Source organism: Schistocerca serialis, chromosome 5 (assembly GCF_023864345.2).
Source record: "Schistocerca serialis cubense isolate TAMUIC-IGC-003099 chromosome 5, iqSchSeri2.2, whole genome shotgun sequence".
In the NCBI taxonomy this organism is placed as follows: domain Eukaryota; kingdom Metazoa; phylum Arthropoda; class Insecta; order Orthoptera; family Acrididae; genus Schistocerca; species Schistocerca serialis.
The window spans coordinates 481,931,031-481,952,968 of record NC_064642.1 but is presented as its reverse complement, the minus strand read 5'-3'; the positions used below and the strand labels follow the sequence as shown (position 1 = coordinate 481,952,968).

General features: G+C 42.4%; 1 protein-coding gene across 2 annotated transcripts in view; it reads left to right on the top strand.

Moving 5' to 3' along the window:
- Positions 1-21,920, top strand: part of LOC126480762 (uncharacterized) — a 35,082-nt gene extending 13,162 nt beyond the window's left edge. Inside the window, exons 4-5 of one of the 2 annotated variants that reach the window (XM_050104051.1) lie at positions 12,284-12,355; positions 21,320-21,920. In XM_050104051.1, coding sequence (XP_049960008.1) covers positions 12,284-12,355; positions 21,320-21,506 — 259 coding nt within the window. In that variant the 3' untranslated portion in view covers positions 21,507-21,920. The remainder of the gene's footprint in view (positions 1-12,283; positions 12,356-21,319) is intronic. The other variant, XM_050104052.1, reaches the window with a different exon arrangement.
- Positions 21,921-21,938: the final 18 nt, after the last annotated feature.

The window sequence follows — 21,938 nt, the reverse complement described above, 5'->3', positions numbered from 1 at the left end:
CCAGGGAGTGAACTAACTGACTGTTTGGCTAGAGAGGCCAATACTTGCTCCCCTCCACCCATTACCTTTCATGGTTCCATGTGCAGATATGCAGATACACATAAAGCCTCTCTTTTTGCCCAAAAGTGGAATGACATCTGGTGTGTTACCGTTCTCAGTAATAAATTCTACACAATCAAGAGACTACTGCAGTTTGGCACCCTTTCTTCCACTCCTGTCGGAAGAAGTCCAGTGTATTATGTCGTCTACACATCTGTCTTACTAGCCTCACATATTAAAAGACTGTCACAAATAAAGCTTTTGGCCAGTAAGGTCTTTGTCAAAAATACACACACACACACACACACACACACACACACACACACACACACACAACTGCAGTCTCAGGCAACTGAAGTCACACTGCGAGCAGCGGCACCAGTGCATGATGGGAGTGGCAACTGGGTGGGGTTAAGGAGGAGGCTTTGTCTGGGAGAGGGATAGTAGAGTAGGGGTGAACTGTGTGTCGCCGAATCTCTTATCTGCCGAGAGAGCTGCATTCATGCTGCCCCCCTGCCTGTACATGTTAGCAGCTACTGGTGTGCTGGCTGCCTCTTGTTGGGAGGATAGGGCATATGCCTACAAGGCCACCATCTTCCTGTGTGAAAGTGTTGGCTAGTGACCAGGGCACAAACTATGACGTCCATGAGACTGCCTTGGTGGAATGGCTCGCCATGCTGTTAGCAACTTGGCTGTGTGGGCAACACCTGCAGACTGCAGTGGTGGCTTCCTGTACAACGGCACCTTTGTGAGAGTGCGGTTCCTGACCTCGCCATGCAAAGTAGATGCTGACTGAGCCGGACATATCAGCAATTTCTGGCCATGCATGGCACTCTTCCTGAATCTGTCCAATGCCATGGAGGAGCTATTTTCAGTATGGAAATAGTGACAATAAATGCATTCACAGCCAACACTATCTCGCTGATACGTTTGGGTGTGTCACCGGACCACACTTTTACACCCCAAGGTTACCATCATGTACACATAGAGACCACAGCTCCCTGGGTCTCCACAGTTGTTGTCAGAACTGGCCATAACCTCAGGGTTTCAGTCTGCAGCATCAGCTGTCATCACCTGTTTGGACTTGCAGTCAGGTGCAGTGCAGTAAATGAACATTTTTCTGTTGGCCTTCTTTTATTGTTCACTCTGTGTGGCCACAAGTCGTAAGGACACCCATAGCACTTTAAAAGTGTCCTTTTTTAAACCACAGGAGTCTGCAGACCTGTTGTGGTTTAGAGGAAATTGCTGGGAAATGTATTCAACACCAGAGAGATGTAAATTCTGTAATTTATCAGGGCATGAGTTGCCATGTACTATTGTAGTCCCAGCTGCATGTGTCGTTTATAGATGATTTGGTCATTTGCACAGGATGAGTCCTGTTGGGCCATGATATGCCATAAAAACAATTTTTTTGTGTGTGTATTGTAAGTGTAGTTTTTTCCCATTTTTCCCCCTTTTGTAGGAATGACACTTGTAGAATTCACAAACTGTCAGATACACGTGCAGCTACTACTGGTAAGACTATTGCCACATTTATGGATGTGTTGTTGGCAATTAATTCTCAGCAAAAAGCGTACAGTGAGAAATTACTTAGTCAAGTTGAAGTATTGCAAGCCATTCAACAGAAGATACAGTCAGTGGCCAGTGGGAGCAGAATCAAAGTTGAGTGTGGCCCCCTCCTTCTGTGGATCCATTAGCAGTGAACTTGATAAGGCCTTTGTCTGGGAAAACAATGAAGGATGTAACTTTGGACATGTCTGCGCATGGCTGATTTATGGTTAACAGGTGAGTTATGTATTGTGAAACATGTAGTAAGGCACAAGCATTCAAGCGGTTAGCTAACGGCCTGCATAATTGTTACTGAAAAAAGAATAATGCACAATCCTTTCGGGAAAAACTTAGTAGTTTGGCACAGAAGCACAAAGAATCGGTGGTGTCCTTGAAGGCTGATGAGTCATCCTGCATGAAGTTGAAAATAGCTCAGTGTCTTTTCACATGTCGCACTGAGTCAGCATGGAGCATCTGTCTGCAGCCTTTAGAATTATTACTACTAAAGGGCAACATGACCATCAGGATTTCACCTCCAAAATAAAATGTTACAGATGTGGACATAAGGTCCATCTGTAAAAGCAGTGTTGTCACCCAGAGCCGTACGATCGTGGATGAATTGAGCATAAACCACACGAATGTAGAAATGAGAAGCAGGGAAAACAGTATCAGTAGAAGCATGCATTAAATGCAAATGGGAATGCATTGCTTGTCGGAAAACATTCCCACTAGGGTATAATATTGCACCAACGTATGCAGACACAGGATGGTGCTTGTTAGGCTTAATACAGAGCAAGGAATATATAATTTTTGTTTAGACACAGTCAGTCACGTGTCAGTCATTAGTCTGGACTTCGTAGGTGGGAAAGGGTAAGTGGGGTCATTAGGGACAACCGTGCTCTCTTGAGCATTGGAGCTAAAGTACACATAGAAGTGCTTCTGCTTCCTGTTGATGGATATTCTGTAATTCTCAGATTGTACTTCATTGATAAACGCTATGCTAAAATCGATGTTTTGTGGTATATGTCGGGAACAACTGCAAGCAAGGCAGTGTCATAAGGTGCACTGATCATGAAGGCATTACCAACATGTATGTTAAAGATTGTTTTGCAGGATAACATACCACTGGATACAGTGAGGTTAGTGTGGGTTACTGTAGGTACTAGAAATGTTGTGTTATGGAACCACTAGAGAGTAATGAGGAATTGGATAAATGCATTGTTTTGTGTGCAGACACATAGCAAGGATTAGTAATACTGATAGTTTGTTTATGGTTCCTATTAGCCTAAACAATTTAGGCATGGATGACCATCTGCATTACATAGAAAGGTGAATCATGGAGAAGATAGTGATCAACAAGTGCTGGAAGCTTTACTGCTACAATTCATGAATTTGTTTGATATGAATTGTACATTACCAGCAACACCTGTTATACATCATATAACCACAGGCAACAATAATCTATAGGTACCTTATATCAAGGCATCAGGAACCATTGATGGAAGAATTCAGTGATCAGAAACTGGCAGAGGGATTAATAGAACATAATGGTAGTCCATGGGCTACAGCTGTTGTTTTCATTCTGAAAAAATCTCCAGATGATAGTAAAAAAATATAGATTCTGTTGTGACTCCCAATGTCCAAACTTGAAAACTGTCACTGATGCATGTCCCATCACAAATGGTTCTGAGATGGGACAAAGTAAGACAGTGCAAGTCTTTTTCAGCAATGTACATAAGGAGTGGATGTCACCAGCTAGTAGCAGTCCCAGAAGATAGGTTGCAAACTACACCGTGGGCCCATTATCAGTATCACAGAATACCATTTTGACTCAAGAATGCTTGTTTCAGAGACTGTTAGATGGAGTACGTCAGGGATTAAAGCCTAAGAAGTTTATGCTGTACTTAGAGGACATCATAGTATTACAGAGAGCTGAGTGGAGACACCTCTGGGTGAAGTCAAGATAGCTTTGGGGGCAACCTGTGAAGTGTCAATGACACTAGTCAAACATCATTAGAGTTCAGTCTTTTATTCTAAACGATTACAAGTTGCTGTTCTTCTGCACCAGTCTCAGCTGTCTCATTCAGCTATGTGTTGGATTCTGGCTGATGTCCATCAAGTTAGCTCAGAGGTTGCATGCCAAGAAGCAGATGTCAGCAACCCTGGTGCTGCAGCAAACTGTCAGGGAGCAGGTGCGGCCATTGCCCAGTGGAAGGTGGTTCTCGCACTGGCTGCTGGAGTGTACTCGGTCCCACTCCGAACTCTACAATGACTCTTGATGACCCATCTGTGATGTACCTGTGGTTTGGAGTTGTGTGGTTGGTTGATCTCCTCCCTACCTCTGGCAGGTGTCAGCACCGGGAGGCAGCTGAATGTTGAACAGGATCATGGACACATCCTGACTGGAAGTCCAGTACTGGCAGCACCTTGCAATGTGGTGTTTGTGATGAGGTGTTGTCAGAAGACAGTCAGTTTCACCATCAATAGATGGTAGGTGGTGAGCAGCATGATGTTCGTAGGGTGAAGCTCATCATCTCAAGTGCACCTTCGGCTAGTTCATAGACTGTGCTGGAGCATCTAGGACGTAGATTCACGACAGTATCGTAATCATGTAATCGAGTGCTGCTATTGTGAATGCCATCGATCCCAATGATCAATTCAAGTCAAGAGCTGGAGTATTTAAATGGAGTGTGATGCAAGGCACAGTTTTTAATGACTGCATGTGTCCTCCTTATTCTGCTGTATTCATTTAATTGGCTGTTAACTGCTGTGTCAGTTCCTCTGTTTGCGGTTATGGAAGAGAATGAGTTTCTTGCAACATGTCTTACAAGGTAACGAATATGCTTGTCTCACTTCCTTTGGTTTTCTGTGACAGTCTCCTTTCAGCTGAATGCGTATCTTCACTCAGCAGGCAGTGCTGTAATGTATGGACAACCTGAACCACTTGCGACATACTGGTTCACTTTCTGCTTCTGCCTCCACTTCTGTCTCTGGCATGGCCTGAGTTTGGCTATGGCAGTGTGATTGAATCTTAATAAAAAATAAAATTCTAATTTCTACCCCTTACTATTCTGCTCCATAACAGTATTCTCAAAAGATATAGAAGAACACTTTAGAAGTAGTATCCAGCAGACTACAAACAGACCATCTGATGCTTAGCATGGATAAATGCCATTTTGAACAGACATAAGTGCACTACCTTGGACACATAATTACTGGAAAAGATGTAAAAATTGATTCCCAGTTAGTACCAGCAGTCTGTGATTTCATGACATTGCAAACAACAAAGCAACTACAATCACTGTTAAATAAAATTCATCAAACATTTTGCAGAAATCTCAGAACAATTAAATAATTTATTAAGAAAAGGTGTAAAATTTGTTTAGTTGATGGAGTGTCAAACGGCATTTAAGGCATTGAAAAAAGTGATATCGGTTCCAGTACTGATATTTCTTTATTTTGAGAAAAAGTTCATCTTGTACTATGCCAGCAAAAAACATAAAATTATGTTTAAGTATGAGTGCAGAAAAGTACATGATATGCTGTTAAACAATACATGAGGACTAGAAAGCTGGCTGTCAGTAAGGTTTTTGCTTACATGACATTTTTGCAAGTTGTGCTTGTAAGCTGATTGATATGTTGTGCTTGTAAGCTGATTGATATGTTGTGCTTGTAAGCTGATTGATATGTGCAAGACTATATTTGTAACTTTCAACATGAGTGCAGAAAAGTACATGGTATGCTGTTAAAGAATACATGAGGACTAGTAAGCTGGCTGTCAGTAAGATTTTTGCTTACATGATGTTTTTGCAAGTTGTGCTTGTAAGCTGATATGTGGAAGGCTATATTTGTAACATTCAACATATATATTTACGGCAAAGTGCCCATCCCCATATAACATTAAACAAATTTTTTAAATGTGACGCACGCACACAGCCAATGTCATACATTTTGAAAATGTCCTGCCACTGAAACTGGCCAGTAATGTAATTTATATGTATGGTGCATTAAAGGAATAAAACTGACAGCCTATAGTGTTTAAAATTGTTCCATCATTTAGACAGTACATCGAGGCTGTCGACCCCTACTTGAAGAAATTATAGACAATAATGTCATAGGACTGAGGAGTAAAACATAAACCTTGTGGTTCAGTTCTCTTGAACATCCAAATAACATTGCTGTCAATTTGAAATGTGTGTAATGTGATTGTTTCAGAAGTAATCTGAGAAAAATTTGGGGCAGATTTACCAAAGGGGAGGAGAGTGTTGCACTGCAGAATAGAATTCTGGGGGTACATAAAATTTTTAAAGTTTCTCCCCAGAAATCACAGAGCCAAGTCAAGACAGGCCCAAGCATAGTCCCCCCAGGGGATCCACAACTCTTGTGGATACGTGCATGGCGAGCATGGGGCCCCGAGCTATTGCAGCCTTCCTTCTTTCCAGGGCTACATTTCCTTGCCGTTTCCCTCCTTTCCTCCCCTTGCTCCTTCCCCTTCGCCCTCTCCTCTCTCCCTCTTGGTGTCCTTGCTTATGTTGGCCCTGCTATCCTGGTTATGTTGGTTTTGTAATTTAGTTTTGTTGCGTAATCACCTCATCCTTTTGGCACTCCCTGGTCCCCCTCTGGGGTTTGACCTCCATTGCTAAATTTCTCTTCCATAGTGCGAGCATTTGGGGAAGAGCACCTTACCTGGTGTCTCCGACGTGTGCCCTCCTAGTTCATTCCACCTTTTCTTTCACGTCGTTGTCTGATGCTAGAGTGCATAGCCAGCACGGTAGCCAGCCTGTGTGGTGGGGTTGCTATGTACCCTTTTGGTTGAGCCCCCTGAACATACAGGGATCACACTTCTGATACCTGAGCTGTGACCTCCTCATGTAAGCCTAGGAGTGGTTGCTTGTCATCCTGGAGCATCGGAACTCCCGTCAACGGCCGACGTGCCAGACGGCCCTTGCTGTGGCGCCTGTGAGGAGAGCCCCTGATCGGAGTGGGTGGTATCAGGGCGGACGCTATGCAAATGAAATGCGTACGGGTCTAGAACTCTGGCCATTCTTCTGCGGCCGTCTCTCTGCGTGGAACTGATTCTTCTAGTGCTGCTTCTCCTGCCCCTTCGGCCTTCCCTTCCATGGCTACCCCTTGGGAGGAGGGTCAGGCCCGTCGGCTAGGGGCAAAACCTTTCCCCCGCTATCTGGTTTGCACCAGGACTGATGGGGATACTTTCGCCAATACCAAACCTTTATTCTTTGTGGAACATATTGAAGACAAGTTTGGCGAAGTGGACTCCTTGAGCAAGATGTGGTCGGGTTTGTTGTTGATCACAACTGCTGCAGCTGCCCAGTCTTCAGCCCTTCATGCCTGTAACCATCTTGGCACAATTCCTGTGTCCATTACCCCCCACCAGTCTCTAAATATGGTTCAAGGTGTAATTTTTCACAGGGACCTCATCCTTCAAACTGATGAGGAGCTTTGGGACAATTTCGGACGGTGGGGTGTTTACTTTGTTCGGCATGTTCAGAAGGGTCCGAAGGACAATTGCATTGATACTGGTGCCTTTATCCTGGCCTTTGAAGGGGATACCCTCCCTGAGAAAGTAAAAATTATGGTTTATTGATGTGATGTGAAGCTGTACATCCCACCTCCTATGAGGTGTTTTAAGTGCTTGCATTTTGGACACGTCTTCCCGCTGTATGCAGGCCTCTCTCTGTGGTGGCTGTGGATGTCCACTCCTTGAGGGAAGTTCCTGTGTTCCCCTCCTGTGTGTGTAAATTGTCATGGCAATCATTCTCCACGTTCACCAGATTGCCCAATATATAAGAAGGAAAAGAAGATACAGGAGTATAAGTCCCTTGATTGTCTAATCTACACTGAGGCACGTAAGAAGTATTCACTTCTTCACCCCATGTCCATGACGTCTAGTTAAGCTTTAGTTACATCTTCAACCCTTCCTCCCCCTTCCTTACCCCAGTCCCGGACCCCTCTCCTCCCCCCCTCCCCTGCGGCTCCCACACTTTCTCCTCTGGGTGCTGCTCCACCTCCCCATCCGGAGAAGTGTCCCACTTCTTCGGCATCTGCCGGTCAAAGGCGTCCCTCCTGGGATACCCCTTCCCGGCACCTTCCAGGCCCAAGGTCTGCTGCCACACGACCACCATGAGAACCACGGTCTGTTGGCCCCCAGGTCACCCGATCTCTTTCTGTTACCGATCTTGCTGCAGCTGGCTCCTTTGTGCCACACAGCCCTCCTCGATCTCAAACAGAAAAGAAGAAGCAACTTAAGTCCCGGGATGAGGAGCCTCTGGTGTCACCAGAGATCCCATCCCCGGCTTCACAACCAGATTCTGACCTGTTGTTCATGGATGTTGCCCCCTCCTTGTCGGTGATGGGTGGTGACCCAGCTGTATGACTGGCTTTAGAGTGTTCAACTCCTATTTTAATCATCATTCTGTGGTCATCCAATGGAATTGTAATGGATATTACAGTCACCTTCCAGAATTGAAATCCCTTATTTCATCTTACTCTGCAGCTTGTATGGTTCTACAAGAATCTCATTTTACTGATGATCACTCACCGACTCTCTGTGGGTTCCGTGTTTTCTGTCGAAATCGGGTCGGCCCCCTGCGGGCTTCTGGCGGCTTTTGTATGTTGGTCCATACAGACCTTGCTAGCACGTGGATTCCTCTTCAAGCTACATTGGAAGCGGTTGGTGTTAGGGTCCACCTGGACGCTAAGGTTACGGTTTGAAATCTTTATCTCCCTCCTGACAGGACTCTTACACATGCTGCCTTTACTGCCCTTCTTCAGCAACTTCCTCCTCCGTTCCTCCTTCTCGGGGATTTTAATGCTCATCATCCCTTGTGGGGCAGTGCATTTCCAACTAGACGAGGTCTTCTCATAGACCAGTTTATTACAGACCACGACTTGTGCCTTCTTAATGATGGCTCCCCTACTCATTTCTGTACCGGTCATGGTATCTTTTCTGCCATTGATCTTTCTCTTTCTTCTCCCTCCCTCATCCCTTCATTACACTGGTCACCACACGACGACCTTTGTGATAGTGACCATTTCCCATTGATTCTCTCGCTCCCTTCCCGCTGCCCGATGGACAGGTTACCTCGTTGGTCTTTCCAACGCACCGATTGCATGGGTCGTGTTTTCTCCCTCTTTGTCAGGTTGTATTGATGATGTCCTACGTGACGTGTCTGACGCGATTGTTCGCGCTGCTAGCCTTCCTGTACTGCGCTCATCTGGACCATTTCGACGCCGGCAATTCCCATGGTGGAGTACGGCCATTGCCATTGCCATCCGTGATTGCCGTCGAGCTTTGTAACACCTTAAGAGGCACCCATCCGTTGCCAACCTTATTACCTTTAAACACCTTCATGTGAAAGCCCGTTATTTAATCAAACAGAGCAAACAGATATGATGGAAACACTTTGTTTCTTCTCTCGGTTCTACTGTCCCTAAGTCACGGGTATGGGCTACAGTTTGCTCTCTCCAAGGTTGCCATTGGCAGTCCACCCTCCCAGGCCTTCACCTCCCAGATGACCTTTGTACGGACCTGTTGATTCTTGCGGAACATCTTGTGACCCATTTTGCAATGGCATCAGCATCAGCCTCCTATCCGGCTGCTTTCCTTCACTGGAAACAGCGGGATGAAGCTTCCGCCTCATGTTTTACCCCTTGTCAGTCAGAATCTTATAACGAACCTTTTACTGAATGGAAATTTCTTTCCACACTTTCTTCTTCTCATGATACGGCCCCTGGCCCAGACTCCATTCATAACCAACTGCTTCAACATCTCAGTGCTCCACAACGGCAACATCTTCTCCAGGTGTTTAACCATATTTGGCTCCAGGGTGACTTCCCTTCTCAATGGAGGGATAGCATCGTGGTTCCTGTCCTTAAGCCTGGTAAGAACCCCCTATTTGTTGAAAGCTATCGGCCAATTAGTCTGACAAATGTTGTTTGCAAGTTACTTGAACGGCTCAATTGGGTTCTCGAATCTCGGGATCTATTGTCACCTTTCCAGTGTGGCTTCCGAGAGGGTCGGTCTCCGATCGATCATTTACTTCGCTTGGAATCCGTAGTTCGGCAGGCTTTTTCCCAGCGTTACCATTTGGTTGCAGTATTTTTTGACTTTCGCAAGGCCTATGACATGGCTTGGCGCGATCACATCTTACTTATACTTCATCAGTGAGGTCTGCGGGGCCCACTCCCGATTTTTATCCGCCAGTTCCTGTTGCATCGGTCATTCAGGTTTCAGGTTGGTACTGTTTTCAGTTCTCCATGGACCCAGGAGACGGGCATCCCACAGGGTTGTGTACTGAGTGTACTTCTTTTCCTCATTGCTATCGATGGACTTGTGGCCTCTGTCGGTCCTTTGGTCGCCCCTGCTCTGTATGTGGATGATTTCTGCATTTGGGTTAGTTCGTCTTTGATGGCCTCTGCAGAGTGGCAGCTCCAGTGAGCTATACAGCGTGCCTCTGCATGGACCCTCTCACGCGGGTTTCAATTCTCTCCTTTCAAATCGCGGGTGGTCCACTTCTGTCGCCGTACTGCGACCCCCTGATCCAGAGCTCTATCTCGATGCACAACGATTGCCTGTGGTCCCACAATTTCGTTTCCTGGGTCTTCTTTTTGACAACAAGCTCACTTGGCTGCCCCATATCAGACTTCTGAAGGTAGGATGTTTCCGAAAACTTAATGTTCTTCGCTTCCTTGCCCACACCTCTTGGGGTGTATGGTCTCAATGAGTGGCCTTCTGGCTATTGACCGGTGTTTTTCACGTCATCCCTTGGTCTCTACCATCTATGACCATCTCGCTGATCTTCACCGTGCTGCTTGTGCCGTTGACTTCCTTTGGGTCCCTGGCCATGTGGGTATCCCAGGTAATGAGCTTGCTGATCGTTCGACTGGGGGAGCAGTCACTTACCCCCCCGTTTTCTATAACCCCTCCTGCAGTGGATTTATGGCTTCACATCAAATCCCACTTCGCACAATCGTGGGCCAACTCATGGGAGGCTACCTCCCTGTCTAATAAACTTCGTGCAATTAAGGTGACACCAGGCCCGTGGCGTTCTTCCTTTCGCCTCTCCCGAAAGGACTCGACCACACTGTGTCGTCTCCGCGTCGGCCATACCAGGCTGACCCATGGTTTTCTTTTCTTGATGAGCCATCCCCACTTTGTGGTTGTGGAGCTTTCCAGTCAGTAGCCCACATTTTGGTTGACTGCCCCCTTCTTTTGGCTCTGCGTGCTAAGTACAGATTCCCCCTCACTTTACCTTTGATTTTGGCTGACGGTTCCTGGTTGGTTGAACTGGTTCTCAGTTTCCTGGTTTTTATTCTCAGTTTTAAGGTTTTTACTCTCACTCTGGTGATGGGGCAGGACAGAGAGCTTTGGTGTATCTCCCATTGTAAGCTGTGTTTGGAGATTCCCGACTCCCCTCCATGGCCGAGATCCTCTTTTCTTCCCCTTTTACTCTGTTTTTGTCACTTTTTAGGATTGTTTAGTCTCCTTTTCCCATATGCACTTCTACTTTCTAGCGGTTGCACGCTTTTAAGTCGCAGGTGGTCTTGCCTCTACTGCTTCAGAGGTGGGATATTTTCTGCCTCTAGCATAGCGTTGGGGTCGATCTCTTGCTGACTTACCTCATTTTGGTTTTACCATTGACGACATGACTGCACTTTTACGTTTTTTAGCCTTTTCCCTTTTATCATTCTGACTTCTCTGAGATGTCACACTATCTGAATGGACCACATTTGAAGCAAGGGACTGATGACCTTACTTTTTGGTCCCTTTAACCCCAACTAACCAACCAACCAACCAAGCGTAGTGTTTCAATCATAGTGTAAACCAGGCAGGAGAACAGATACTGCAAATAGCAAGGAACGCGACAGGGCCATTGCTACACAACACTCAAGCAGAGAGCAAAGATGCGAAGCCACAGTTGGGACACCACAATGTAGTATAGAGTGCTGACAAGCATTGAAAACGTGGCCAAATTCATGCATTGCCACAGCTTGATAACAGTATAGACATTAGCTAACCAGCATAAATACTTGGACCTCTGAAGCTCATTTGTTCAGTCATCAGTAGAGACTGGATTATATGCATTGGCATGTTGCATATGCGGCTCCTTTTCACCAGTTATTGCATATTTTAACTAAAAACTAGTGACAATGCGTATTTTCTCTGTATGTTTACAATATTTCAAAAATTTAGATGGGCAGTCTCTAGCTCGATCTAGTTTTGATATCTCACAGACTGACCCCAACGTAGAACTGCGTGCAGTTGCAAACTGAGAGGCCACTGCCTAGCGAAATCATTACAGAAGAGGAACAGGAACAGGAAGACAGAGTCAATGCCCCTGTGCTCACGCCCCCTGGTTAATCCCCTCCACTGTCATACCGTATGCGTTGGCAACAGTTATGTTAAACTACACAAGCATTTAGTTGCATGTCCATTGTTTCAGTTTAGCTTTCTGTTTACTTGTACACAGTTGATCATATTTAAAATGTGTAGTGCGTAACGTGTTGTGCACAATGCCGCCAAAAAAAAAGAAATGTCATGTTGTGGATAGCTGACCATCCTGGATCATTTACATGTGAGGGAATTGTTTTATATTGTCGAGTTTGTGAGAAAAACGTTTTGTTCAAAAAAAGTTTCAAATAAACCAGTATATCAAGACCAGTCTTCATATCACAGGAATGCAGAAGAAAGGACCATGACAACAACTCCTGACAACAGCAAGTTGCAGCAGCAGGGATTTGTCCAAAGGTAACCAAAAAAGTCTGTTTTGCCACAGATCTATGTGAAGAATTCATTGCAAGCAATATTCCTCTTCACAAACTCACAAACCCTATTCTCAAAGGCTTCCTGCACAAATATTGCTTAAATCAAAATATACCAGATGAATCAACATTGTGTAAAAATTACATACCAACAGTTTACGTAAATGTTCTGGAAGAAATATGCAATGATCTAAAGGACAGCATTATCTGGATTTCAGTTGATGAAATTACAGACACTTGTGGTTGTTCAGTTGTAAATTTAATTGTTAGTGCTTTAAAAGAAGAGCCTTCTTCTTCCTATTCTGCAGCCCCTAAAGAACTTGAAAACGTAAATCATTATATGAGCACCAGATTTGTGAATGAAGGTAGTAGAAAAATATTTCCAGAATATTCTGCAAATGAAAGGGTGTTTATATTTATTTCCGATGCTGCTCTCTATATGATCAAAGCAGGAAAAGCCCTCTGAGTATTTTATCCCAATTTGATTCATGTGATGTGCTTTGCTTATGGAGCACATCACTTTGCTGAAGAAGTACGTTCCACATTTGTGAATGTAAATAAACTGATTTCATCCACAAAGAAAGTGTTTCTAAAGGCTCCTGCTCACATGAAGACCTACAAAGAAAAACTACCAATTGTGCCTTTACCTCCCGAACCAGTGGTAACTCATTGGGGTATGTGGATCAAAGCTGTGTCGTTTTACAGCGAACATTTCAAGGCCATTACAGGGGTAGTAAATGGCTTCGATAGTGCAGAGGCCGTGGCAGTTTTCCAGTGCAAGGAAGCTTTTAATGATTCTGTTATTAAAAAAGACATAGCTGTGATTAGCACTAATGTTTCCCATATAACTGTGAGTATCAAAAAGCCAGAAACTCAAGGTTTGGTGTTGAATTATTCTAGTGAACTCATTGCCGGAGGCATTCCCAATAAAACATGAAGGAAAGTTTGAAAACATTTTAAATAATAACTCAGGCTTTGAAACCATGTGCGAAATTGATAGTTTCATTAATGGGATGGGTGAACTTTTACTAGAAATGATAGGTGCTAACATAGCACCCAGATTCAAATACTGCCCAATTATCTCAGTTGATGTAAAATGGTCCTTTTCTGCTTACAAAAATGTTTTGAGTGATCGAAGATACAATCTTGCTATGAAACATTTCGGCCTGCTCGGTTGGCCGTGTGGTCTAACGCACGGCTTTTCGGAGTGGGAAGGAGAGCCTGGTCCCCGGCACGAATCCGCCCGGCGGACTTGTTTCGAGGTCCGGTGAGCCGGCCAGTCTGTGGATGGTTTATAGGCGGTTTTCCATCTGCCACGGCGAATGTGGGCTGGTTCCCCTTATTCCGCCTCAGCTATACTATGTCGGTGATTGCTGCGCAAACAAGTTCTCCACGTACGCATACACCACCATTACTCTACCATGCAAACAAAGGGGTTACACTCGTCTGGTGTGAGACATTCCCTAGGACGGGGGGTCCACTGGGGGCCGATCTGGCGGCGGAGGGGTGAAGTGGACTGCGGTAGCCGTTGTAGGGTTGTGGACAACTGCGGCTGCGGCGAGCCTCTCCGCCATTTCTAGGCCCCCGGTTAACATACAATACAATCTAATACAATACGAAACATTTGGAAGAGAACTTGGTCGTTTATGTTTACAAAAGTGGAAACATGTGAAATAAATTGTAAATGATGCTTTGGTCCAATAGTATCAATTAAAAGTTAATGCTGTCAAAAAAATTCATGATTGATTTTTCTTAAATAAAATATTACGAGCATGCCCTTCGGCATGCAATATGTCTCGAAGTTGGTCTTGTACATACTGATTGTTTCAGTGTGACTCACTTGCATCGCTTTCACTTGTTGCTGACAACAATAGCAAAGAAGAAACACTTCTTGAAACACAGTGTGTGTCCCCATTTTCCAAATTTTTAGAAAATAATCCCTGAAAGAACTCCTTCCTAACCTGTACCAGAAAGTATTCAGAGAATGATATCAGCATTCTAAATGTAACGATTTTTCATGTGGCCGGCGCTTTTCCTCGTAATTGATATGCACAGGTTTGACTCTGAGATATAATGGATGCAGTAACTACCATGTTTTTTTATTATTGGATCTTTCTTATTTTGACTCTTTTCATCCATTTTTAAGCATTTTTCATGCACGTATGTATGCATATTTTAAGGTCTCTAGTGATCAGTAATCAGTCAAGAGTTGTGAGTCGGTATGGCAGTCTTGTAAGTTGCCATGTCAGACTGGAAGATTGTTGTGGACACCTCAGTGAGACAACATGACGAATGCTGCAAGGAGCAGCAAAGAAAGTTGATCAATGTGCAATCAGGCATGTACAAAATGAACAAAAGGTGAAGTGTGGCAACACATCTCAGCTATACTGGTACTTAATGGGTCTAGTGTTAGTTATCAAGGAGAGCTAGTGACTGAAACCTTGTAAACTGTAGAAAGAATTTAACTGTATCTGGGCATCTTGTTTTAGCTGTTTAATTGTTACAGTTGGACTTCTGTAGATGTTTTGAGTCAGAGACTAACAGAATTTATCTGAAATGAACTATAAAGAATTTAGTTCCAAGTGCAGCAGCAGAGAGAAGAAGGTTGAGAAGAGAAGAGATGTATAATGGCATGAGCCTGAGCAAGAGGGCTAGACACCATAAAGAGGACCACTTGCATCAGTATGCTGGCACATCGTTGTGTCATTGGACACACTGGTGGTTTTGACCAGCCACTGGCCGTCTAGAAACTAATGTCACATGCAGCAAGCAGTTTCCATTGTGTTGTCAACAATACTGTTAACACAATAGACACCATTTGCAGCATGTGCCTGTAGTCTGAAGATGACCTCCCACCTGTTGAAAACCAGTTAAGACATTGTGAAATGATCATGTGATTGTGCCTTAAAAAATAAAAATTTATGAAAGACTGAATATCAATCACTTAATTTCCACGAATATATGTCACTTTCTCCTTCTTTTCTGTACTGCTATTCTTACGTACTTCTATTCTACTCTCTCTCTCTCTCTCTCTCTCTCTCTCTCTCTCTCTCTCTGTGTGTGTGTGTGTGTGTGTGTGTGTGTGTGTGTGTGTGTGTGTGTGTGTGTGTGTCCAGAGAATCAAGGAAATCAAGAAATATGTATGTGAGAGAAGAAATTTGTCTGTCTATCCAGGGAATCAAGGAAATCAAGAAATATGTATGTTAGAGAAGAAATTAACAACTCCAGCGATAAAATCAAACCAATATGGAATGTTGTTAGAAGGGAGACAGGGAAAGTAACCACTGGTGTAGGTAGTATTACTGTTAAAGAGAATGAAACCATCTTAACCAACAGTACACAGGTAGCCATTGTATTTAACAATTACTTCTTAAGTGTAGGAGAAAAAATTGGTGAGATAAGTTCACACGAAAAAGCCAGGCAGTACGTGGAAGAGTCAGTTTTGAAAAATTTTAGTCAGATTAAGTTTCATCTAACAACCTCTTGTGAAATACAGAAAATTATTAAATCTTTGAAAAATAAATGTTCTTTTGGAGTATATGACTTCTCTAAGAAGTTATTAAAACAATGTGGAGCAATTACAGCTGATGTTTTGAGTCACATATGTAACGCATCACTGATCCAGGGTATTTTTCCAGACAGGTTAAAACATGCCATTGTCAGGCCTCTCTACAAAAAGGGGGAAACTACAGATGTCAATAATTACCAGCCAGTATCCTTGCTTACAGAATTTTCAAAAATCTTTGAGAAAGTAATGTACTCGAGTGGTTAGCCATCTCAACAGTAATGGGATACTTAGTAAATCACAGTTACGATTTCAGAAATGCTGTTCCACTGAGACAGCAGTATAGAATTTCACTGTCCACATAATAGAGTCTTTAAATAGTAAAATGTCACCAGTAGGAATATTCTGTGACTTATCCGAAGCATTTGATTATGTGAACCATGACATTATGTTAGAGAATTTACAATTCTGTGGTGTAAATGAAACAGCATATGAGTGGTTTAAGTCATATCTACAGAACAGGAAGCAAAAAGTCTCTTTATATGCTTCAAGTGATTCAAACGAGTTTGCCACTTCATCTAACTGGGGTGAAATTACATTAGGTGTTCCACAAGGTTCGATCATGGGCCCCCTCCTGTTCTTGATATATGTGAATGCCCTCCCTTCTTATGTGAAACAAGATGCTGAACTGACACTGTTTGCTGGTGATTCAAGCATAATTATTAATTCAGTAAAAGAAAGTCCGATAAAAATGATACAAATAAGGTCTTTGGAAAAGTTATTAATTGGTTTTCTGCAAATGGGCTTGCTCTGAACTTTGAAAAAACACAGTACATCCAATTTTCTGCTGCAAAAAGTATAATTCCTTCAATAAACATAACACATCAAAAGAAGTCAGCAGCCAGGGTAGAGCATACTAAGTTTTTGGGTGTACGTATAGATGAGAATCTTAATTGGAAAATTCATATTTTGTATCTCCTAAAGCGACTAGGTTTAGCAGCTATTGCAATCAGAATAATTGCCAATTTTGAGGATGTAGAAATTAGTAAGCTAACATACTTTGCATACTTCCACTCTCTGATGTCATACGGAATAATATTCTGGGGCAACTCAACACTTAGGCAAAAGGTATTCACTACTCAAAAGAAAGTAGTTAGAATAATGTGTGGGGTTCATAGTCGCACATCTTGTAGACATCTGTTTAAAAAGGTTAGGAATTCTTACAACTGCTTCACAGTACTTTTACTCAGTAATGAAATTTTTTCTCAACAACATGGACCAGTTTAAAATCAACAGCGACATTCGTGATTACAATACCAGAAAAAAGAAAGACCTGCACTATCCTTTACTTAACCTATCGTTGGCACAGAAAGGGGTAAAATATGCTGCTACAAAACTTTTTGATAAATTACCAGATGAAATAAAATGTCTGACAGACAGCAGTAATAGTTTCAAAAACGAATTGAAATCATACCTGCTTGACAACTCCTTCTATACCATAGATGAATTCTTGAATACGAGTAAATAAAACTGGATATATAATATATGCATTTTGTTTCACTTAAGGGAATGGGATAGATAATAGAAATATTTAGGTATAGCACTGTAACTTGTTTCCTGTGCACATTTCTTGTGCATTAGACATGTTCCACATCATAACGGTTTTTCCGTGCTATTGATCAATCGAACACGTAACTAACTAACTCCACTCTTATGATGACAACCTGGCTCTCACCAAGGTCTTACCATGTCACATGCTTGTGACTGTTACATTTCTTAACTTCTTTTACTTCCTACCCAGATTTTGCAGGGTTCACACTACTACTTTCTGAGCCACAAACCCTCCACATTTACCAAGAAGAAGGTGCCCATCCCTGTTGGGGCACTGGGACTTTGAGCAACACTCACCATGACCGTTGCCATGGCTGGGGGGCAGCTGTGGAGAGAGCCCTAGTTCAAATGGATGACGCCAGGATGGACATCCTGCCATGAAGTGACTCTCTCTCAAACTGGCAGTTGCAGGAGCCAGGCAGTTTCTTCAGATTAGAACTCTCACTGTGATGCCCAACAGTACAACCCGAAAGTGTTTCCACACTTCGCTGTGCCATGGGAGGAGGAGCAACAGGGCATCAATATCGAGAGCCTTACTCACTACACTACCTAGTGTGCAGAAGAGCATATGGCGAGTCATTTCTACGACCGACTCTGTTCGGTCTTAAACCATACTTTCATGTACTTTGGATGACATTCCAGTTTCTTTCACTTCCCAAATACATTTAAATAAAAAACAAGGCCTTATTTTTCACCCAGACTTGATACAAAAATCATATGAAGCACAGTGTGCCAACCCAGAATGGCCAGGGGTACAGTTGGTTTGCCATATCCAGAAGAGGCCGAAGAATAATAGAGTTGATGTGGGAGCATTTACTCTAGCATTCAACAGGACAACACTTCCATAAAAGGTGAAGAATATGGTTTACCACTGTGTCATCAAGCTTTACCTACCATCACCTGTGCGGATTGCCTTTGTTTTGTATGTGTGTATCTCATTGTCCCAATAAACCCTCCTGTGGCAATTGTGGTCATACTGAGCATGAGTAAACTTGACAGTTTGTGCCAACGTGTCAGGACAGGCATCCTACCCATTCACCAGTGTGTCCCATTTGCAAGAACGAATGGACAATTAAAAAATACAAATCCTTTTATTGATTATCATACTTCATCGGTAAAAAGAAGTACGAACATCAACTTGTTATTATGGTGAGTGGTTTCACAACCACCATGGGAAAACTTTGCTACCCATACAGTTGACATCTACCTGTAATCACATGCTACAAAACCACATCTATCTGAGACAGAGGCAACCTTTCTATCATCCATTTTCTTACAACATTGGGGATTGACTCCCAGTCCTCAGCTGGAACAGCATGAGCCATGCAGACTCGTAGCCCAGTGCTGGTCTGCGGCCGAAGTAATTTAAGGCTATGAGCTGTAGAGCTGCCATTCTTCCATTTCCAATCTTAAATTAGACAAATCTTCACTGCCTTTGAAAACCTCAAAAGTTTCAAAAGACATGTCAACAAGAGAGTTAAAGATGAAGGTGATTCTGGTGATGTCGGAACCTATGTTGCTGGACATTTTAACAGTGAAATTGATGGTGAATGGGGACTTTGGGGCATGATTCGCTACTCCAGCCTCGTCATCCCTCTACCCCCACCTGAGTGGAATTATAAAGAGTACTATATTTTTTAACTAAAACTAGTGTTTTCATTCTGTCTTGCAATCTATATTGTCATGCAAGAAACCTATATTTGTGGTAACTGCTGAAGTCCTACCAGTACCAAGCTTTCTATAGGAAATGTGACCACACTGAGACAATGTACAAAGGGATCTGCACAGTTATTCCAGACAATCTCATATATAGGTCTCCTCATCGAACAGTTGCATTTCAGTGCAGCAAATGGTTCTTCTTGGCCACTGATCTTACTAGTTGCGCACCAAAGTTAGTCACCTTATTACCTTTGGGTGTATGTAACTCTGTGACACGGACCACTTCTCAGTTGTCCTGCCGCTCTCATTGCATCTACCACCAAACTAACAGGCATTCCAGAGGATAAACTGCCAGACCCACACTTCAAATGTCACTTTCTTGTCCTCCGGTCTATACCTGTTGACGATGTTTTTATAGTTGTAACAACTGCATTTACCAATGCTAGTGATGTAGTGATCCCATTATCCAATGGGCCTTGTCACCATTGGCTGGTCCTTTAGTGGACTAAGGAAACCGCGGTAATAAACAGAGACTAACAAGTGAGCTATTCAATTATTCAAACGATGCCCCAGAAAATCATTGAACAGTTGTGCACAAGGGCCTGTTTATAACTTAAACATTGAAAGAATGAATGCTAGGAAACATACATCGCCTTCTTGGAAGAGCACACAAAGTCCTGCGTGTCCTTCGTGCCCATGACTTGTCCCCCAACACAACTCTAGGTTGTCCCTTGATCCATAATCAAATGATCCAACACCCACAGGCAGATCACAGATAGTACCTTCTCCACCTTCTTAATCATATCTGGCTCAGAGGTGAATTTCCTTTGCATTGATGCTATAGTATCATTATCCTGATGCTTATGACAGGACAGGACCCAACTTCCAGTCAGCCTTACTTGTGTGCTATGTAGATTACTTGTGAGGATTACAGACTGTTGATTGTGCTGGGCCCTTGAATTAGAATTTGTTTTCATTGTCAGCACCTTAATGCCTCTGTGTGGTGAGTACGGGGTTGTGATTCTTAGGGATTTAAGTAGAGTCAGGGAATTTCAGGAATTTCACAAAATCTCTGGGAATTCTGCAGTTTTAACCTATCATTGAAATTGAATTTTATTGAGTTTATTAAATCACTAATACTTTGTATCTCAAAGTGTGTTAATTATATGAATATTATTCCATATAAATTATTGATGTTTAAAAATAGCAGTGAAACTACTGGTTATGGCTAGTTTAGAACTCAGCTGAGAGGAAAGGAAATATACCTTTGATGTATCAGGAGATTCTGGACACCATCTTCCTCCTCACACCTGGAATATTCAGGGAATTTTTTTTTCCAAGTTTGAGTAGCTGCCTTTGAGTAGCAATTTGCCCTTTCCATCCATTTTTAAAAAGTACATAAGTCTATGTTTCTCAGAAGTTGGGATATGGACATGCTTCATTTTTATTCAGACATGCAGTTGTTTATTTTTTTTCTCACCCCATCAGATAGAAGTACATACCATACGAGATCAGACTCAACATCCTGTTAAAAAAAATTAACAGTGAATTCATTCATGCTGAATAGCAAACTGTACAAGCCTATAAAGCCATCTCAAACAATATTATATACACCTTTATTCCTAAGTTCTGTACAATATACCAATCCATAATTTAATTATCTTCTCGTAGGCCAGAAATGAGACCTCTATTTTTAAAAAGTTTGTGCTTGATGTAGTCGTTATCACTGAAATTGTTGATTTCCTTAAGGAATTTGGCATACCTAATTTGGTATGATGTGAAATTACTTCAAATAGGTCTCTGCATGACCTGTCCGTCAGAGTGCAAGAAGTGCCTATATGTTTAATTTTTGTAAGTAAAATTAGTAGTGATACCCAATTATCTAATTCCATGCCTAGCACTCAAGAGTTGCTTGTCCACATTTTGTCAACTTCTGTTACAAATTTGTTGATAGAATTCTATGTTCACATATTACATAGGAAAGTTTTGTTGACACAACATATTTTATCTCTACAACTTATAATATTATTTTTATGGTATTGCTTCTAAATATGTTGGAAAAATTTTGTGGGTTAGAGGATGAATCCTGTGGTATCATTAAAGTCTGACCCCCGATTAGCTGTAAAGACTCATAAATAATAAGAACCACTTATAGAAATTTACTGTTGTTTTCAGCATAACATTAGCAATAAAGGAACAAGATTCTACAATTGTCTATTATAATGTGGAAAGAGAACTAGCCAGCCCAGACTCCCCAGAAACAACACAAAAGAAAAAGAAGAAACAAGAGACACGCAATTTGATTGAATCAGAACTGCATCGACAACGATTAGACATTTATGAGTCAGCACTTAATACATAGATTGGTACAGTTGTGCTAAATACTATGTGGAAATTGACAGAAACATTCCTTGGTTATACCTATTACAATTTTGTTTTACATGCCAAAAGTAGGATAAGGACCATTGCTCTGACTGAATTTTTTTGACAAGATCTGAAAGAAAGTAATCTCCTCTTAAAGTATATTTATTGTACCTCTCATCATAGTGTTGAAATGCAGAACTTGGAAACCAACTTGTTCTGTGCAAAAAATTGTTCATATGTATATAAACAGTGGATGTACCTTGGACTGCTGAAATCTTGTTTTGCATGTATATAGTCTGTGAGACAGAAAGTACAATTGTTGTGCAGCAGCTTTTTTAGATTAACAAATGACAGTGTCTGTAAGTTTGACAAATATGACTAAAATGTGAGTGAAATATATGCATGCATCTTATCTTTCTTACTTGTTTTT